This window comes from Lycium barbarum, chromosome 11, assembly GCF_019175385.1.
Source record: "Lycium barbarum isolate Lr01 chromosome 11, ASM1917538v2, whole genome shotgun sequence".
Classification (NCBI taxonomy): Eukaryota; Viridiplantae; Streptophyta; class Magnoliopsida; order Solanales; family Solanaceae; genus Lycium; species Lycium barbarum.
In genome coordinates this window covers 11,515,015-11,535,776 of record NC_083347.1, presented here as the reverse complement: position 1 = coordinate 11,535,776, position 20,762 = coordinate 11,515,015, and the positions used below count along the sequence as shown (strand labels likewise).

Here is a 20,762-nt window from a genome sequence, read left to right as displayed (position 1 = left end):
AAATTACCTCGGTTTTCACTGTATACATACTCAAAAATAAATTCACATGTGTTGTCACTTGGAACTATTTGGAGGAGCATTTGGGCGATGCTCACGTAGCATGTCATATTCCTCCAGGGGATATTTTAATATGAGTTCATGGTAGTTTAAGGGGGTTCTGTGAACACCTAATAATATATTTATGAAAACTCGAGAAACGGTGATAGTTACGTTTAGGGGAATTTTAAACCAGTCATTCAACTATTTTTCTTTTGAATTGGAAAATAACCTATTAAGGAGAAACATATACAGGCCAAAGAAAACAAGGAAGTAGCACATAAGAAACATTGCTGTAGTTGTTTTGGTTGATTCCTATGGAAAAACCAAGAGCATAGAGGTGCAATAAAAGTATGGTACAAAACTTTAAGAAGTTGAATACTTTTCTCCATCAAGCGGCTATTTTATATGAAGTTCATCAGAGAATACTATGAATAAAGTTATTTTTCTGGATATTCCTCGTTGAACATCTACTAATTAATACTAAGTTTGCATCATTATCACAAACACTTCACAACTAGATGGATGTAACGTTATAAAAAGCTAAACAAATACATTACATACACCCACTAAAGAAAAGGTGAAAACATTAAGCAGCCAACAGTTTTGATAATGTTAACCAAGCTGCAACTAGAATTGAATTTGATGTATAATGTATGCTCATAGGGACATCTATGAAAACCATGTCCAATAAAATAAGAATCAATACGAGTATACCAGGCTCTAGGAGCTTGTTTCAACCCATATAACGCCTTCTTCAACTTGTAAACTTTATTTTCTTGACCCTTTTTGACATACCCTGCAGGCTGCTCAACATACACTTCTTCCTCAAGAACACCATTCAAGAAAGCAGTGTTGACACCCAATTTTGTCCCTCTTTTATTTTAGCTTACTCGGATTTCTAAATTTACTGACGAGCTAAATACTTTATTTTTTTTTATAATATTTTATTTCCATTACTAATAATATCATTACTTTTATTTTTGACATTACAAGTATCACTTTACTACAAATTTTAGATGATTCGTCATCATTTCATTTTTTCGGGTTTGGGCTCGTTAAATTAATTACAGGACAACACTATGCTAAATGATTATTATTTATTGTCTTTACATAATATATATTATACCAGTTATTAAATTAGAATCTCAAAAATAATTAAATAGTGGAGGAAGGATCAACAATTTTCAGCCAAATTAATGGCCCAAAATACAGATACAATATTATTTCCCTACCCAAATAAATGACCTACATTTAAATAACCCAACCCACATTTTAAACCCAACTAAAATTCTAAACAGACCAGCCCAAATCAGCCCATTTGCCTAAATTTTCAACCCAGTCCATTACCTAAAAAAAAACTACCCGACCGGTCCAGCCCAAAACAAAAAATATCCGACCCGGCCCATCGTTTTCTTTCCTTTTTCCCTAAACCTATTCTCTCTCTTTCTTTTCCCCTTCTTTTCCGCCTCTCTTTTCTCCTTCTTTTCCGCCTCTCTTTCCCCTTTCTCCTTCTTTCCGCCTCCTCATCTCCCTCGTCTCTCTCGACCCTACCTCTTTCCTCTTTCCGCCGCTACCCCACTTCCGCGCCTCCTCATCCCCACACCACGCTCTGTCCCCCACTCACTACACCCCGCTCCTCTTCTTCTTCCATCTAAAACCCTAATCACAATCCTATAAAAAGGGGGGGATTTCAGATTGTTAGGGGAGGGAAATTTTTGGGAATGATAAAATTCATTCTTTCCGGTGAACTTTAGCCGGACATCGCTCTAAATCATTATATTTTCACATAATAAAAAAAAATTCCTTTTTTTTTATCGCAAGCAGTGTTGGTTCGTCGTCCTCGAGTAGATCCGGAACCCCGACGACCTCAGTTTACTGCACAAAAACGAGGTAAATCTCGATAAATTTGTCATGCTTATTCTTTAATTTCTGTTTGGCTAAGATTTCGGCGTATACCGCTATAAGTTTGCCGATTATGTGATTTCTTTGTCGTCGCGTTATTTGTGTGATGTTTAGGTGCTGTTAGGATAGAACGCTAATAGCCGAAATGAATTTGAAAAATATATACCGTAATTTGGATGTCTGGACTGATTTCCCAAAACTCAGAACCCATTTAGAACTAAATATACATATGGTATACAATGAGCTATTAAGATAAGGCGAAGGTATACATTCGCTATACGTCTGATATACACACTATGTTGTGTATATCTTAGGTATATCATGTATATAATTAAAGCAGGTCAGCACGGTCCCTCTTTTGCTCTATTTGTCTTGAGTGATGTATTCTGTTATGTAATTAACTTATTTGGATTGGATATGATGAAATGATTATGCCCCCTGGTCGATGTTTGTTTGTTGATTTGATTTGGTCTCCAGTTTACATTCTATGCTCAGTTTTAATTGGTTTCAGACCCCCTATAACTTGTTTACATGAAATTAGTACGATTTAACATGCTATTGATATAATCCATAGATCTTGTTGGATATTGGAGCAGCTTGAAAATGTTATGCTGGTTATGTTAGTTGAATCATAATTCTATATTGACTCGTAATTATGAAAACATGATTAGTTTAAACTTCAATAATGTGGAGGGTATTGCTTAGTCCAGTCCAGTTTGCATGTATCACTCTAATTGATCTTTGTGTTTAAATTCGCAAGATGAATCAGTCCTCTATGGTTGAAACAAATGTCATTTTGACCTTTTTGTGTTGTATGCAAGTCCTTTGATAATGTGATTTGTTTTTATCTGGTATTACTTTATATGACATTTGTTTCTGTTGAGTTCGAAAGGGGTAAGCTGGTCATCAATGTGCTTAACTCATGATTATACCTGTTTGGATTTATGTGAGCTTATGTAAAGTATAGAAGGGTATGTATTTATACTCCTGCACCAGCGTACTGTCCATTAGGAATCTATTTACTTGTGTAAGTGATTAGTTTGATTACATTGTGCTGGTTGGATATCCTGTTTAGTTAGGACTGTTGAGAATACTTGGGCAGCATACTTGATAATGTATTCTGACTCAACTCTTACAGGTTTTTTTTTTTAAAAAAGAAAACATCTTACTCTACTTACATTCTATGTGTATCACCTTTAATGTCATTATCCATATCTCATGTCTTCATTCACTAAGCTTCCTGTTTCCTGTTAACAAGATCATGTCCCATGCTCATTGTATTATTATCTGAACTGCTTAACCTCATCATCAATCCTGTCCACTTGAAACATTTCTCTTATGGTATCTCATGATTTTGTTACTCCCTCAATTCGACTCATATGGGATCACACGTGTATACAACAACATTGGACTTAGATTTATGTGTTAAACTAGTACCTGGAGGGGTTGTTTGACTGTCTAAATTCTGTACTTAAGACCCATCCATGTTAGTTTCGCACAGTTGGTTTCCTCTTTGGAATCCTATGGGGCTGTATTTCAGTCTAGACATACTTGTTGATTATGAGCATTCATTTTATACTTGTTTTATTTTCTATCTCATGGACTTTGCATTGTTATTATAACTCAGCTCTTTTTTTAGTTTCAATTCTGTTCAGTTGATTCCGTGTGCTTTGACGCCAATTTTAAGAAAAGATTGTTGTTTATCGTTGGTACACTGTTACTGTTATATTGTACCATGAAGTTATGGGTTGAATTTTGGAAGGTCCAAAATGTTAGACTAGTAAAACGTGGCTGTGCAATTGCATTCCTCTGACCTGAGTACATATGGATTGGTGTTGCCTGCTCTATGCTGCAAAAAATATGTATTCAGATTTTTTTTTAGAACCAGTAGCAGGAAACTACTCTGTTTTTTTTTTTTTGTTGTTTCTTTTTGATCGTTTGGATAAGATTTCGGCCTATGCTAATTCCCTTCTTTCATTTTTATGCATGACTATCGCATACGAGTCCCTCAGACTTGTCTTCTTCCGCACTTGGCGTTGGGCTAAAAGCCCAACATGACTCTCCTCTTCAAGTCAGCCAACCTACAACCAAACAAGGAAATAAAATTTGGGCCAAAGCCCAATTAGTGTGAACAGCTACAGTAGCGGACAACAGCATTCTTTAATGGGCTGAGCCCATTTGCATCATTCCTATTCCTCTAATCTTTTTTTATTATGTGCGTTTAACGTGTATTGTATGATTAACATTGTGTTTGCTAATTTAGATAAACTTTAATAACATTAAGGATCTTAGTTTAGTTATGGGTAGTTAATTTCACAAATTACATTCACTTCTATTTTTTTTAAAAAAACTATTTATAATATCTATAACATTTATTTGAGTAACTGATTTTCAAATAACATGACTATATATTTCAAGTTAAATGAATCATCTTTCATTCTTACTATCTCATGAATTCCAAAACATCGTTAAATAGGAAATCAATCATATTTTATAAACACTTGCAAGATTTGTCCAATTATATATATTTTTAGCCGAAATTGGTTAAATAAGAGTAAAAAAATAGAAAGAAACTTATGGACATTTCATCATATTTAAGAACATAAGTCTAAGCATTTCTATACCACCATATTCATATAACATTATTTTTATCTAAAGATAATATTTGACAAATCATCTTTTAAAAGGCTATTATTCATAAGCAAATTGCCCTATTTTCTATAAAATTTTATTTTTTCGAATAACATTGCTATATTTTTCATTTAAGGCCTTAGAAATATTTTGAGTCTCATTTGACATTTAGAATCTTCTTTAAGCAAATTATTACATTTTCTACAAGTATTATTTTTAAACAACACTATTATATTTTCGTTTAAAACCTTAACCACATTTATAAGTCATATTTCAAAAAATAGCATTAAAGGTACCCTTTTATACGAATTATTATTTGTTTACAAATTCTATTTTAAATATCATTCTTATATGTCTATTTATAACTTTAGTCATACTTACAAAGCTACTTTCTTTTTCCTATAATACTTTATTTATACTTAGCCTAACTAATCATAAGTTCGGTCGGTTAACCATTGTTAATGGGTCTTAAAGGGTGCCTAATACCTTCCCTTTAGACTAATTGAACCCTTATCCAGAATCTTAAGTTTCGCAGACCTTAAACAGAGCTAACTTTATAAAAATAACTTTAATAAACTTTAGGTGTCCTAATTCACCCTAAATAATTAGGTGGCGACTCCTTAAACAAATAAACAAAAACAGGAATCTCCAATACGTCATACTTCTAATTTAACTTCCGGGTTAAAATGGGGTGTGACAAGCAGATTTCACATCCATTTGATAAATTTTCCAACAATTATTGGCAGTAAGAGAAATAATCATACGAATTGTATCAAGTCTTGCAACAGGTACAAATACCTCAAAATAATCAATACCTACTTTCTGCTTGTATCCTTTAACAACTAATCTTGCCTTAAAGTGATCACCTTCTCCAGTTGATTTGTATTTGGTCTTGTATACACACTTGACTCCAATTGGCCTTTTCGAAGGTGGTAAAGTAGTCAATTCCCATGTGTTATTTTTCTCAATGGCATGAATTTCTTCATTCATTGCATGTATCCAACAATCATCTTTCGCAGCTTCCTCAAAAGTAACTGGGTCACAGTCTGCAAATAGAGCAAAATTCACAATATCTTCGTCGGATAAGTCATTATCATTACCAACAACATAGTCTTGCAAACGGGCTGGTAAATGGTGATGTCTTTGCGGGCGATTGGATGTCTCTATTTGAACAGGTTGCGCTATTTGTTCCTCTTGATGTCTGCTAGAACTTCCTTCCTCCATGACTGGAATTATTGGTTGAGACGTGGAAGATTTAGGATCCTTCTTTGACCAATCCCAGGCACTCTGCTCATCAAAGGTAACATCTCTGCTAATAATTATTTTTCGTGTATCTGGATTAAATAATTTGTAACCCTTTGTCTCATGACTGTAGCCAATAAAAATACACTTTTCTGCCTTATCATCCAATTTCTTTCTCAAAACATCAGGAACATGAGCATAAGCAAGACAACCAAATACTTTTAGATGAGAAATACTTGGTTTCTTACCTGTCCAAACTTCTTGTGGAGTTTTTCCAAAATTAGATAGAGTAGGACACCTATTTAGAACATAAATTGCACAGGAAACAGCTTCTGCCCAAAAATCTTTAGGAATATTTTTGGACTGCATCATAGATCTCACCATATCCATCATTGTTCTATTTTTCCTTTCAGCCACACCATTTTAGTGAGGAGTATATCTAGCTGTCAATTGATGCTTAATACCATACTTCTTCAAATAATTATCACACACAAGAAACTCATTTCCCCTATCACTTCTCAGTGTCTTAATAAAATATCCATTTTGCTTCTCTACATAAGCCTTGAAGCTCTTAAAAACTTCACATGCATCGGATTTATTTTTCAAAAAATATACCCAAGTCTTTCGGTTGAAATCATCGATGAAAGTAATAAAATACTTACTACCTCCATTAGAAGGAACTTCAACTGAGCACAAGTCTGAGTGGATTAATTCCAATGGTGCATTCGCCCTCCAAACTTTGCCTTTTTGAAAAGGTTCTCTGCACTTCTTTCCCAAAATACAAGACTCACACCTTCTGTCAGGAAAATCAATAGAAGGCAAACCATCAACCAAATTCTTTCTTGCAAGAAAATTCAAACTCCCAAAATTCAGATGCCCAAAGCGTAGATGCCACAGTCAAGTATCATCACAATTCACAGAACTAAAGCAAGGTAAATCACCACGATTGAGATAAAGAGGCCATAAACGACTATTATTCATCTTTATTCTTGCAACTAGTCCTATTTTATCATCACTGATAGTTCCCATTCCGTACTGAAAACGCAAATGATAACCTTTTTCTGTTAGTTGCCCCCAAACTCAATAAATTGTGATGAAGACTCGGAACATAGTATACCTCAGATATAAAATGAGAAGATCCATTTTTTGAAGTAATTGGAATTTTTACCCTTCCAACAGCAGGCACCTTTGCATTATTGTCAAGTCTTACTGTAGCTTTAAATGATTCATCCAGATCAACAAATAACTCCTTATTTCCAGACATATGATTTCTACAACCAGAATCAATAAACCATTCATTCCCTTTATTTTCTTTAGTCGCGGAGCTAGAAAACAATAATGTCTCTTGTTTATCTCCATAATTTTCAGCCATCTTTGCATGTTCTTCCCTATTTTCAGATTCATTGTACTAACAATTACATTGATAATGTCCATATTTTCCACAATTATAACACTGAACATTTGATTTATCACGTCTTTGAAAATTTTGATTACTCTGTTGTTCCCTCCTGAAATTATTATCATTTCTCTGTTGATAGGAAAAATTACCTCTACCACGACCTCGATAATCACCTCTACCACCTCGTCCTCTACCTCTAAAATAGTGACCTCGTTGATTTGTTTCAGCCAGATTTGATGTTTCTTCTTTTTCTTTAGGTTGATTCACCTTTGCTTGCAATGCCTCATCAACTGTTTCAGTTGTTTGTTGATTCAGGGACATCTCATATGTCACCAGTTCACCTTCTAAATCATCAAGTGTCAAAGTGCTAAGATCTTTGGTTGCCTCAAGAACCGTCTTCTTAGTGTGAAATTTTATACTCAAGGACCGCAATATTTTTTCATCAACTTTAACTTGGTCTAATGCTTCTCCATTAGTCGTCATATCATTGGCAATATCAATAACTCTTGTAAAGAATTCTTTGACATACTCTGTAGGTTTCATTTGGGCCAACTCGTACTGTCTTCTAAGCTCTTGTAATTTGACTTTTCTTACTTCTGCGGAACCTCGATGTGAATTTACTAAAATTTTCCAAGCCTCCTTTGCCGACTTTGCATGTAAAAATTTATTGTACACATGCAATTGGACCTTGCTGTTAAGGTAGAAATGTGCCTTATAATCCAATTGTCTATTTTTCTCCAAATCTTTAGCTGCTTCATCGGTCAATGTTGTGCCTTCTGGGGTTTCCACGAACCCTGTATCAATAATGGACCATAGCCCAACAACATTGAAAAAATTCTTCATCTGTTGATACCAACTCTCAAAATTATTTTTGCCATCAAACACAAAAACGGGACAATTTGGTAAATAGGGAATATACATATTCTTTTATATGTGTCGGATCTCACACAGGCTCTGTACCAATTTGAAGAAAATAAAAATACTCAAATGATTAATATAAGCACACGTGAAAGACTCAACAATGGCTATATAGAAGAATTTTATCAAACTAAAGAAAGAAGGTAGGAAGCTTTACTTAATAACTCAAAACTCTTGAATCTCACTACAATTAAAATATCAATTTAAAGTTTGCGCGTAAATAGAGGAGCGACATATTGCGGATGAATAGTCACTACTGCGAATGGCGCATGTGCATAAGATGCTGATAGTAAAAAGGAGAATTGATAGGCTTAGACTTGGTTTCTACTACGCTTTTTGTTAGCTCATTTAAATCTCCATAGAGTAACTTATATGGATTTCCTTTGAGACCCCTCTGACTTAAGCAATTCTCCATTTTCTTTGGTCTAGACCATGCCCAATTCAATACTCTCCATGTATTTACCAACAAAATTGCAACACAAATTACTGCTATTATGTTGTACAAAATCTCCATGAAATTAATCAAGGTTTCTCTGAGCTGCTTCCTCTTACATATAAAAACATTGCTTGCCCTTTTGGACGAGATAAGGCCACCTGTGTTCAGCGAAAAAAAAAAAAAAAAAAAAAAAAGGAGATATAAGGCCACCTATTTAATTTATCTGTAATATCGACGACAAAAATTCACTGTCCAATACAAATAAAGTCGTTTGTCCTAGACTATGGGCCCACTCTAATTTGATGGATTTCATAAGTGATGGAATACCAAAGATTACGTGGCAATATTTTACTAGTCAAATTGAATAAATAATGTATTGTACGGCCATTGACGCCTCAACATTTAAACTTAACAAGTTAAACCGATTGTCCCACTTTGGGTGGTATGTGGATATTTGATTTCCTTATATTATATTGAGCAATCCTCATCTCATGAACTAATAGCCTGTTTGGTCAAATTTCTAAAAATAGCTTATTTTAAAAAGTACTTTTGGTTAAAAGCAGTTTTTGTTTGGCCAATTAATTTAAAAAGTACTTTTGAGAAGTAATTAGTGTTTGGCGAAGCTTTTAAAAAGTGTTTCTATGTGTATTTTTCTCAAAAGTATTTTTCAAAAAAGTTCTTTTGGACAAAAGTTATTTTTTTAACTTCTGAAAAACTGCTTCTGCTACTCCTCAAAAGCACTTATTTTCTCCCAAAAGCTTAGCCAAACACCTCACTTTTTTTAAAATAAGTACTTTTGGGAGGAAAATAAGCTTGGCCAAACAGGCTATAAATTTTGAAGTTGAGCTAAATTCATTGTCCATTTCTTATCATGATATCGGAGCCATATTATCTAAATTCTTGATTTATCATATGTTAGACCCCATAACAGCTAATGCTCTAGTTGGCAGGTCTGGGCGTGCGAGGGGTGTTGAGTTCTCCTACATCGGGTGAGATGTGAATATTTGGTGTATATCATTATATTTGGTGTATATCATTATATTGTATTGCGCAATCCACCCTCATAAACTAGCTACTGGGTAGAGTTAAGCCAACATTCATTTCTTATCAATCATTCCTTTAATTTTACATAAATTTTTATTACTGAAATATAATTAATTACTAATATATATTTAACTTAATTTAACAGATTATCTCTTATTTATTACTCCCTCTAGATCAAAAAGAGACCCTTAAGAAAATATTAACTCCTAGATAAAAAGAGGTAATTTGATTAAACTGTCCCTAATTAAATAGGTATTGAGATTTGATCACATAACACTTAATATAGGGGTAAATCTGAAAATATAAGGCTAATTCTTTTTTAATTTGATAAGTGAACATTCTTTCTGACTCAAGAAGAAAAGGCTAAGTGAACACTATTCTTAATCCGGAGGGAGGATTAACTAAACATAATCTGACGCAAATTACTTAGAGTTAGAATAATGTGTGAACGAGGATAGACTTTTTCAATGATTTTACATCAGCATAGAAACTAGAAAGTATAAATGAAATGGTCCTTTTCCACAAACCGGACAAAAAGACTCGGGCATAACTTTTAACTCGGACTAGGAAAGATGCTTATTAAGGATCTTTGGATTATCTAGTGTAATATTTTAAATATTCTTTATATTTTGCACCGAAGAAGCAGATTTTTTTATAAAAAATTTACTTTCTTGAAAAGGACTTCAATTTATTCTTTTTATCAAGAACAAGTACTTCTTGAAAATAATAAAATGTTTTACTTTTACTATCTCAATTTATGTGACACATTTTTATTTTTAGTAAGTCCTAAAAAGAATATCACCTATCTATAAATAGAAATAATTTAATATTAAATTAGGTGTCAAACATGAAACCCAACAATTAGGTATGAAACTCGCAAAACAGTGACAGTTTAGACGGGATTTTAACTTATTCACTCAAAAATAAATTCACACGTACTGTCACTTGAAATCCTTTGGAGGAGCTTTTTGGGGATGATCACATAGCATGTCATATTTTTCTGGGGGATATTTTAATATGAGTTCATGGTACTTTAAGGGGGGAGGGGGTTCTGTGAACATCCAATAATTTATGTATGAAACTCGCAAACCAGTGATAGTTGCGATTAGGGGAATTCTAAACCATTCATTCAAACTATTTATCTTTGAAGTGGAAAATAAACACGGAGAAGCGTATACAGGCCAAAGAAAACAAGGAAGTAGCACATGAGAAACATTGCAGTAGTTGTTTTGCTTGATTCCTATGGACAAACCAAGAACATAGAGGTGCAATAAAAGTATGGTACAGAACTTTAAGAAGTGTGAATCTTTTTCTCCACCAAGCGGCTATTTTATATGAAGTTCATCAGAGAATACTATGAATAAAAATATTTTTCTGGATATTTCCAGAGGCGGACCCAGAATTTTAAGACGGCTGAAGCACTATTATCTTAACATAAACGCCAACAAATTTTTTAATGATGATTGAGGGATAGTATGTCGGATCGGTTTCTAATAATGTAGCAGTGGCAAAAATACAAGTATATAAGTCAAATATGTGTAATAAATAAAATCAACATATGGTGACAGTGCATGTTCGAATCTGAGCGAGCTCATTTAACGCTTATTATTTTCCTAAAAATGGGTTCAATAAAAGAATTAAAAGTGACATTCGGGTTCGATCCGGGGTGACAGGTAAGGGAAGCAGCAGTTGCAACCAACGTGTCCCAAAGACACTTTCGTTTGTTAGAGTGCACAATTAAATATACACTAATTTCTCAAGGTATATATACATAATTTTTGCCGAAGGGTGGGCAAAAATTACTCTTTAATATAATCCTCCCACATGGTAAACATGATTGGTAAATATATTTTACCAACTTGCAGATTAATGTTTAATACAAATGGTTGGTAAACATGATTGGTAAATATATCTACCAACTTATGGGTTTTTTTTTTACAAAATATAAACGTATGAGTCAAATTTTGCATTCATATTTATTGAAAAATCATGATTTCAAATCCCAAATCATGTCTTTTTGGATTATTTGGAATTTCATCTCATCAGATGAAATCACGCATACTAAGGAGAATCACGGTATCCTCTGCAAATATACAAACGATAAAAACTAACTAAAGTGAGTAACCGAATTAATCACGTTGGACCTCATGCATCGCACGGGCATAGTTTGTTAGTTTTACTATATATATTTTTTTTCATAATTTTGTCCGGCCAAGCCCACTCATGCTGTACACAGTTAATGTTTAATGTTTGGTCATTATATTTGTATCATCTTCGTTATTGTCCAACCTTTTCGCAATAGTTTTAAATTCATCTTTTGCACTAATGATTTGAAAAAATCAAACTAAGAAAGGACATCAGCTTATAAGTTAAAACCAAGTTATGTAATAACTATTGTTTAAATTACTCTTTTGCTTATAAAAGGAAAACTAAATTAGACTAGTTGTGTGATTGTGTCCTCTCTTGATTCCATCAAAATATGCTAGTTAGAGCTCTTCAGAGAAATGACGAGTATATAATTAAGCTACATTTTTAAGCGAAGTTTAACAAAGGTTATGAATGACTAATTTTGCAATATTCATAACCCTTTTTTTTTTAAATAAAACTAATTCCTGAGGTCTTGACCACTGCTAATTTTTAAAAATTGATTAAATCCTCAATTTGCAGAGGTTAAAACTGCTGGAAATTGGTTACGGCGAAGCCTATTGGAGGAGTTCTGGAATAAAGTAGAGTGAGATTTAGAATTTTTAGGAAATAAAAAGAACTTCGAGTTAAATTTTTTGCCAATAAACTATATGCATCTTTTATGATATATAAAGGTTGAGACATAAATGAAGAGAGACCTATATACAGGCCAAAGAAAACAAGAAAGTACATAGAGAACTTAAGAAACATAGCAGTAGTTGTTTTAGTTGATTTTATATATGGACAAACCAAATGAACATAGAAATTCATCAGAAGATACCTATGGATAAAAGTATTCTTATGGATATTCCATTTTAAAGTTTGCGCATAAGCAAAGGAGCACCATACTGAGGATGAATAGTCACTACTGCAAATGGAGCATGTGCATAAGATGGAGATAGTTCAAAAGAGAAGCGTTGAAGTATCATAGTTATTGCCATTTTTGCTTCCAACATTGCAAAGTTTTGTCCAATGCAAATTCGAGGTCCTCCGCCAAACGGGATAAATGAGAATTGTCCTTTGGTTGCCTTTGACACTCCTTCACTGAATCTTTCTGGTTTGAATTCCTTTGCGTCTTCACCCCATATTTCCTTATCATAATGTACTAAGATTGCGGGTATAATGAGTATCACTCCAACTGGTAGATTTAGCTCCCCCAATTTCACCTCTTCATTATTCCTTCTACCAAATGTTGGTAATGGGGGGAATAGCCTTAACGTCTCGTACAAGATCATAGTCACCTATGAAAAAAATGGCAGTAGAATGAGAGGTATCTCGTAGAATTAGTTGAGGTGCGCGCAAGCTGGCCGAACACCGTGATTATTGGGAAAAAAAAAAGGTATATACTGGATTTAAAAATATATTAGGGATAAAGTAGCACTTAAAACTTTTGGTCAGACGAAAATAAGTTAGACCGATCAACCTATAACTTTTGGCTTATGAGCACCTAGTGTTAGAAATTGAACCTAACCTCACGATTTGCAGCCCACTTTATTGATCACTAGGCCACACCCTTGGGTGCTAATCCAGTAGATACCCTTCCCAAAACAAAACAACCAACTCCCTCTACTTCCATTTCCGTCATTCGTCCTTCTCCTTGTAAAAATACTTTTTAATTGATGTCTTTTATAACTAACTTTAAAGGCATTTTAATCATTTAACAACAATGCTTATGGACACCTCTTTACCAAACAAGCAACTTCTGTACATCTATCCAAACACAGAACTGTCTCTTTATAAAATGGGCTCTTAGCTTACTTTTTATCAACTTCGAGGGTCCTATGGGACCAATAAATTGAGGACAGAAATAATACTATCATAAAGGTTGGAAGAAAAGAACTTGTAAACCAGTACTTACTATTTTCAAGCGATTTAGTCCTTCCAGATCTGGTTTATCATTCCCAAAGACCTGCAAAACCTCCTCTCTCGCACGTACTTGCCACTCGGGATGTAGGCACAGCAAAATCATTGTCCATACGAGCAACACTGAAGTTGTCTCTTGTCCAGCAAAATAGAATAACTTGCACTCTTCAATCACTTCTATTGTTGTCATTCCGAAATCTTTGCTTCCATGTTGTTCAATTTCTTTCATGTTGGATTCAAGTAATATGCCTAATAAGTCATCTTTACTATTCTCCCCTCCTTCCATTGCCCTCAATCTTTTGTCAATGATGCGCCTAATTGTTGTTTGAATTTCTTTTTCGATTTCCAGCATTCTTTTGTTTATTTTAGTAGGCAAGAACCTATACAAACAAATTTAAGCAAACAAGAAAAGTCTTTTAGCAGAAAGGCTGACTATAGTTCCTGATGTACTAATTTGTTAAGGATCAGCTTTTAACTTATGTAATGACAAAGAAAGGTTTTGCAAGCACAAAAAGTTATAAACGTGGAAATATGATAAATAGAGTACTGTACCTTGATCCAGGTATATAAATTGAACGTGCTACTTCCATTACATACTCAGCTTGTTCTTTCTGAAGTTCAAATACTATTCTTCCTTCTTCATAGCTGCTCCCAAATGCTGTGCGAGAAATGACTTCGCTGGCCATCATTTGAAGGTCTGGCCATACATCAATCTCCAATGATGTTTCCTTTGGAACAATCTCCTCCCACTTGCTTAGCATTTCACTACAACTCAGATAAAATGCTGGCAGCATATGCTGTACAAAACAAATGAGAAAACCAGCAGTGCTTTTTATAAATGGATAACTTCTAATGTTAAGGCATCTCAATCTACAATCTTAAGTAAACGGAATGTGAAATTTACCATGTTTGCTAAATTGACTAATAAGAATAAGAAGAGAATATAACCTTTAACTTCTCGACATGGAAGGCAGGATTAATGATTTTTCTGTGTTTGGCCCATTTGTCTTCCTCAAGGCTTACAAGACCTTTAGCCAATAACTTGGTAAATGGATTGGGATGAGTTTGCTTTAGATACACATGATTCTTTGTGAAAATCTCCTTTACATGTTCAGGATCTGTGATCAACACTACCGGGTATGGGCCTAGCCAGATAAAAGAATTTTTACCTGTGAGCAACAGTTTTGGGTTAGAAAAAAAGCTAAATCTCAAGATTTTACTAAGCCTTTTTGCAAGTGAAAGTAGTTCATATGGCTGGAAATGGCACAAGAAAATATCTATATATTTCCATGACATATATTTGAAGGGGGCCTTGGCGTAACTGGTTCGAGTTATGAAAACAGCCTCTTACATAAATATAGGGTAAAGCTGCGTACAATAGACCCTTGTGATCTGGTCCTTCCCCGGACCCGCGCATAGCGGGAGGTTAGTGCACCGGACTGCCCTTTTTATATACTCCCTCGGTCCCAATTTATGTGATACACTTTTCTTTTTAGTCTGTCTAAAAAAAAATGATATACAATCACATACTATCTTGTTCTTCGATTTTATTATCACTTATTATTTCTTTTGCTTTGATTATCATATTTTGTGTTGTTACTATATTGTTCTCTTCTCCATTATGTCGACTGTATTTTCCTTTCTATAATATTTTTATTACACTTTACTTGAGCCGAGGGTCTACCGAAGACTGCCTCTTTACCTACACAAGATAGGGGGTTAAGACTCTGTACACACCATCCTTCCCAGACCTCAACTTGTGGAATTACACCGGTATGTTTTTGTTGTTGAATTTCAACAACAAAATCACTAATGAAAGCAAATAAGGAATAGGCATTTCACAACTAAATCAAACAGGTCATTCAGGCATTTTACTAAACCGGTAATAGGCATTGCACGACTCACTCTTCGAATTCAATATCATACATCAAACAGCTCATTCAGATAACTCGATATGTCTACCATAAAAGCAATGATAAAGATTAATTGCCCACAAAATGACCACTGAAATAACAAATTATAACTGAGAGATTAATATCAATGACCAATTAAAAGCAAAGAATGGAGACAATTTGGAGTAGACGTAAGATGCATCTGCTCACTTTGTGTGTTTTTGTAGTTTAAGGATGTTTTTAGTTCATAAGAGTATATAAAGTATGATGAAGTTTGGTTATATTTAGGGATACTTTTGATAAAAAAAAATCTTGAAGGTTAGGTGAATGCTTCAAGGATCAAGCACAATGTCAACTTGGGCAAGAAAGATCGTATTAACCAGAGGTTTTGAGTTCGAGTCCCTGGGTATAAAGTCGTCTTTGTTAGAGAGCGCTTGATTTGGAACACGCCGCGAATTATTCGGGCCCCAATGGACATACCGAACACCGAGTGAAAAACCAAAAAAAAAAAAAAAAAAAAAGGAGACTATAATGGAAGAGATCATATTCTTGAAGTTGGACTTAAAAATTGGACTTAATACATATACAACCCCTTAAATTTATCAGTAAAGTTTATTTAAAAACTTGAACTACAACATGATATAGTGTCCTATTATACATTTTCGGTTCAATATATATATTTTTTTTCCATGTATTCACAAACCGTAATTTGTAAAGATAACTTTTTTTTTCAGCAAGCACATGGATGTGTAAGGGACAGCGGTAACACCTCATTGATCATTATAAACTATAAAAAAAAATTCAGCAAGCACATGGATGTGTAAGGGGCAGCGGTAACACCTCATTGATCATTACAAATTATATATAGAAAATCTCATCTCAATATTGTAAGTCATTCGTATATGTACAAAGTCTTTAGTCAATGAATATGATGTATACTTATAGAAATTATTGAAGATTGACTTTTTATCACTATCCATCTTTTCCAACTATCTTTGCCACCTACCAACATTGCTAATTAATTTTCATCCCATGCCTCCACTATCAACCACCTTCATCAAACAATTACCACGAGAATCACTTTCACTATATTACTACTGTATGGTCACTATCGCTAGCCATTACTGCAAAAGCACCATCAAATCACAACATAACAAGCACATAAAATTACTCTCCCTTACCATTATCACCGCCAACTCTTTACTGTTATTGAGTTTTCGAGTGTTTTTCATCAGATAAATAATTTTTGTAACACAATTTTATAAGTTGTCTTAATGGTAAGACAATATCTTAATATTCAGATATGATTTAGATTTTAGGCATCTTTTAAAAAGAGCACACCGAAATTTTAGTTGCTTTATTTTTTTCCCCGCTTATACTTATCATGGACATAACGTTAATATGATAAGGCACTCAAAAAAGAAAAGGGACTACATAAATAGAAAACCAAAAAGTATGTTTACCAAAAACTAGTTTCTTAAATTATTTATTTTTGAGATAGTGGTAAAACACAGAACTACCGCGAGTTTCACACACTACAAGAAAGTATGGAAATCGCAATAAATTTTTTTATATTTGGCAACAATTTAATTTTATTGTTGGCAAATGATTTTTTTATTGCCAAAGAATTTAATTTTGTTATCATAGTATTAATTATTGTTACAAAAATACTTTTGGCAAAAAAACAAAAGTTGTTGCACGCTGTTGCAATAACAGCCGTTGAAAAAAGTTCATGCAACAAAATATTTTTTTTGTTGCCAAAAATATTTTTTGCAACAATAATTCATTTATGACAACAAAAAAAAATTTGTTGCCAAATATAATTTTTGTTGTAGGGACATCTAAACTACCGGTTGTTGCCTTTTTCCTACCTGAACTATCACTATTTATGTTAGTAAAACACATCTAATTGCTAGTTCAGATAAGGAAAAAGAAATAAATTCGATGTGTATTTTAATACATAGATGGTGATAGTTTAGTATAAAAAGAGAACAACTGTAAAATTAGCTAAAAAGTAATAGAGCAGGTATGTTTTTTTATCATTAACTCTTTATTTAAAAAAAAAAAAAAAAAAAAAAACGTACCATTTTTGTTGATGGAGTCAAGGAAAAAAGGGATGAGCCTTTGAGCTATATCATCAGAGAAACTGATAGGCTTAGACTTGGCTTCTACTATGCTTTTTGTCAGCTCATTTAAATCTCCATAGAGTAACTTGTATGGATTTCCTTTGAGACCCCTCTGCCTTAAGCAATTCTCCAATTTCTTTGGCCTAAACCATGCCCAATTTAATACTCTCCATATATATACCAATAAAATTGCAACAGTGACTGCTGCTATTGTGTTGTAAATCATCTCTGTTCTCAGAAGTGATAAGTACTCCATGAAAGGGCTTCTCTTTGCTGCTTCCTCTTAATTAATTACATATTTATAAAAAAGACCGCAAGTCAAAGGAATCCTTCTTTGACTAATTAATAATGGGCTGTGTGTGCATTTGGGGTGGGGGGGGGGGGGTGAGGGCGTGGGTATGTGGGGGGAACAATGCATGTCTTAGTCAGCTAAAATTTTAACGAATTGATGAATAAGATTTATAGGAACTCTTCATTAATCAGAGAATTCGGTTTTGAATCATCCAAATGAAAGAAAATGCCTATCGAAAGTATTTCTTAGCTTGACGGAGCATAAATTCAATTAGTTGAGATCTAAATATAGATATAAAATATCAGGTGGAACAATTTTGTCTGTTTAGTATTTTTTTTTTCATTATTTTGTCTTGTCTCATCCCGTCTGGCCAAGCCCTGCGTTACTTTAAAGTTTGGCCATTAATATTTGGAGTATTACTCCTTTTACAATCTATATTTGTTTATAAACAGTTTACACCTTATCTTTGTTACCGTTCAACCCCTTTTTCATAATTGTTTTTTAATGTATTCATCTTTTGCACGAATGATTTGAAAAAATTAAACTGAGAAAGGATATCTAGCTACTTACCATATTAAGTTAAAAACGAGTTATGTATTAATAAAAAAAAAATTAATAGCTCTTTTGCTTATAAAAATAACAATTGAACTAGTTGTGTGATTATGTCCTCCCCGGGTTCCATCAAAATATGCTAGTTTGAGATCCTAGTAAATGAAAGGCCTATATAAACGATACGTTTGGTAACGACGAAGTAATTTTTTAAGTTAATTTTAATTAATCAAATGTATGACTAATTTGCAAAACTCAAGAATAAATTTGAACGTTTTCCCTGTATTTAAAGTAAATAAGAAAACTGAGAGTTAATTAAAGATATTTTAATCATCTAGGTGTGTTATCCAAGAATTGCCAAACCAATCACATGTTGAATCCAATACAGAATAATATCAAAACTATACTATAAAATAATCTCAAAATTATTTAAACTAGAGAACATACAACAAAGAAACACTAATAAAATACTTCCAAATGTTATAACACGAGTATTTTTCTAATCTCAATAACCAAACTACACCTTGGGATACCCGCTCACATGTATAGACAGCAAGGGAGCAGATCATGCCTATGGGCTATGATAGTGTATGAATACGTCAAACTTGTTACTCCATTTGTGTCATTTTATGTGCCATATGTTATAGAGTCAGAGTAATTTAATTTTTTATGTGTGAACTCGAATGTAAATTTTTCAAAATGTTGAAATGAGATTTATATATTGAAAATTAAACCCGTCAACCGGGCTAACCGGAACCGGACTGGTAACCGGTTAGGGAATCGGCCGGTTTCCGGTTAAAAAACCGGAACCGCTTAACCGGTTCCGGTTTACCGGTTTGAAATCCCAAACCGGAACCGGTCCGGTTCAAAGTCGTTAAAACCCTTTTTTTTTTTTTTTGTATTATATATATATATATATATATATATATATATATATATATTAGTATATTGTAGGTATATTTACATATGTTATACAAGTTTATAAGTAAAGTTTAAATATTTACTGACTAACAGGCTAACAGCAAGTCAGTAATACAGAATAGTGTTTTTCGTATACATATATATATTAAGTTATATGCTTAAGTTATAGTGTTATACTACATATACCTAAAATATAGTAAGAATATACGTATATATATCAATATTAGGTTATATATATATATATATATATATATGTTTAAGTATACTATATATACTTATAACTTATATATTATAACTTATGTTATTTATAGCTTAATTATTTTCTAAGTTTATAAATTCGTATATACGTATACATATATATATATATATATATATATATATATATATATATATATATATATATATATATATATATATACCTAAAATATAGTAAAAATATACTTATATATATATATATATCAGTATATATATCAATATACTTAGGTTATATAACTTTTATATATATATATATATATATATATATATATATATATATATGTTTAAGTATACTATATATACTTATAACTTATATATTATAACTTATATTATTTATAGCTTAATTTTTTTCTAAGTTTATAAATTCGTATATACGTATACATATATATATATATATATATATATATATATATATATACCTAAAATATAGTAAGAATATATATATATATATATATATATATATATATATATATATATATATATATATATATACCTAAAATATAGTAAGAATATATATATATATATATATATATATATATATATTCTTACTATATATATATATATATATATATATATATATATTCTTACTATATATATATATATATATATATATATATCAATATACTTAGGTTATATAACTTAATATATATAAATATGTTTATGTAAGTTATACATATATATAAGTTATATATAACTTAAACATATATATATATATATATATTAAGTTATACATATATATAAGTTATATATAACTAAAATAATTAAAATATACTAAGAATATACTTATAATATATAGTATATATATAACTTAAACATATCAATATATATATATCAATATACTTAGGTTATATAACTTAATATATATAAATATGTTTAAGTTATATATAACTTATATATATGTATAACTATATATATATATATATATATATATATATATATATATATATATATATATATATATATATATATATGTTTAAGTTATATATAACTTATATATATGTATAACTTTCTAATTTTTAATTTAAGTAGATGTATATTATAAGTATATTCCTAGTATATTTTAGGTATA

The 20,762-nt window shown here is 32.1% G+C and overlaps 2 protein-coding genes and 1 long non-coding RNA gene across 4 annotated transcripts; 1 reads left to right on the top strand and 2 right to left on the bottom strand.

The window, feature by feature from the left end:
- The first annotated feature begins 1,510 nt into the window (after positions 1 to 1,510).
- LOC132620484 (uncharacterized) lies at positions 1,511 to 4,321 on the top strand. Its single transcript, XR_009574927.1, has 2 exons — positions 1,511 to 1,929; positions 3,954 to 4,321. It is a non-coding gene; the product is annotated as an uncharacterized LOC132620484 (long non-coding RNA).
- Positions 4,322 to 7,222: 2,901 nt separating this feature from the next.
- LOC132619423 (uncharacterized) lies at positions 7,223 to 8,134 on the bottom strand. The gene has a single exon (XM_060334334.1). The coding sequence runs from the start codon at positions 8,132 to 8,134 to the stop codon at positions 7,223 to 7,225; it is 912 nt and encodes a 303-aa protein (XP_060190317.1).
- Positions 8,135 to 12,495: 4,361 nt separating this feature from the next.
- Positions 12,496 to 17,999, bottom strand: LOC132620482 (cytochrome P450 CYP72A219-like). Of its 2 annotated transcripts, none has more exons than XM_060335160.1 (5): positions 17,635 to 17,999; positions 14,607 to 14,803; positions 14,211 to 14,455; positions 13,654 to 14,038; positions 12,496 to 13,036 (listed from the first exon to the last, which is right to left on the bottom strand). In XM_060335160.1, exons 1-5 carry the CDS (start codon positions 17,930 to 17,932, stop codon positions 12,611 to 12,613), a joined length of 1,551 nt encoding a protein of 516 aa, XP_060191143.1. In that variant the 5' UTR covers positions 17,933 to 17,999; the 3' UTR covers positions 12,496 to 12,610. The 2 variants fall into 2 exon arrangements, with proteins under 2 accessions (XP_060191143.1, XP_060191142.1); XM_060335159.1 differs by having other exon boundaries at positions 14,607 to 14,827; positions 17,635 to 17,997.
- Between the last annotated feature and the right edge of the window lie 2,763 nt (positions 18,000 to 20,762).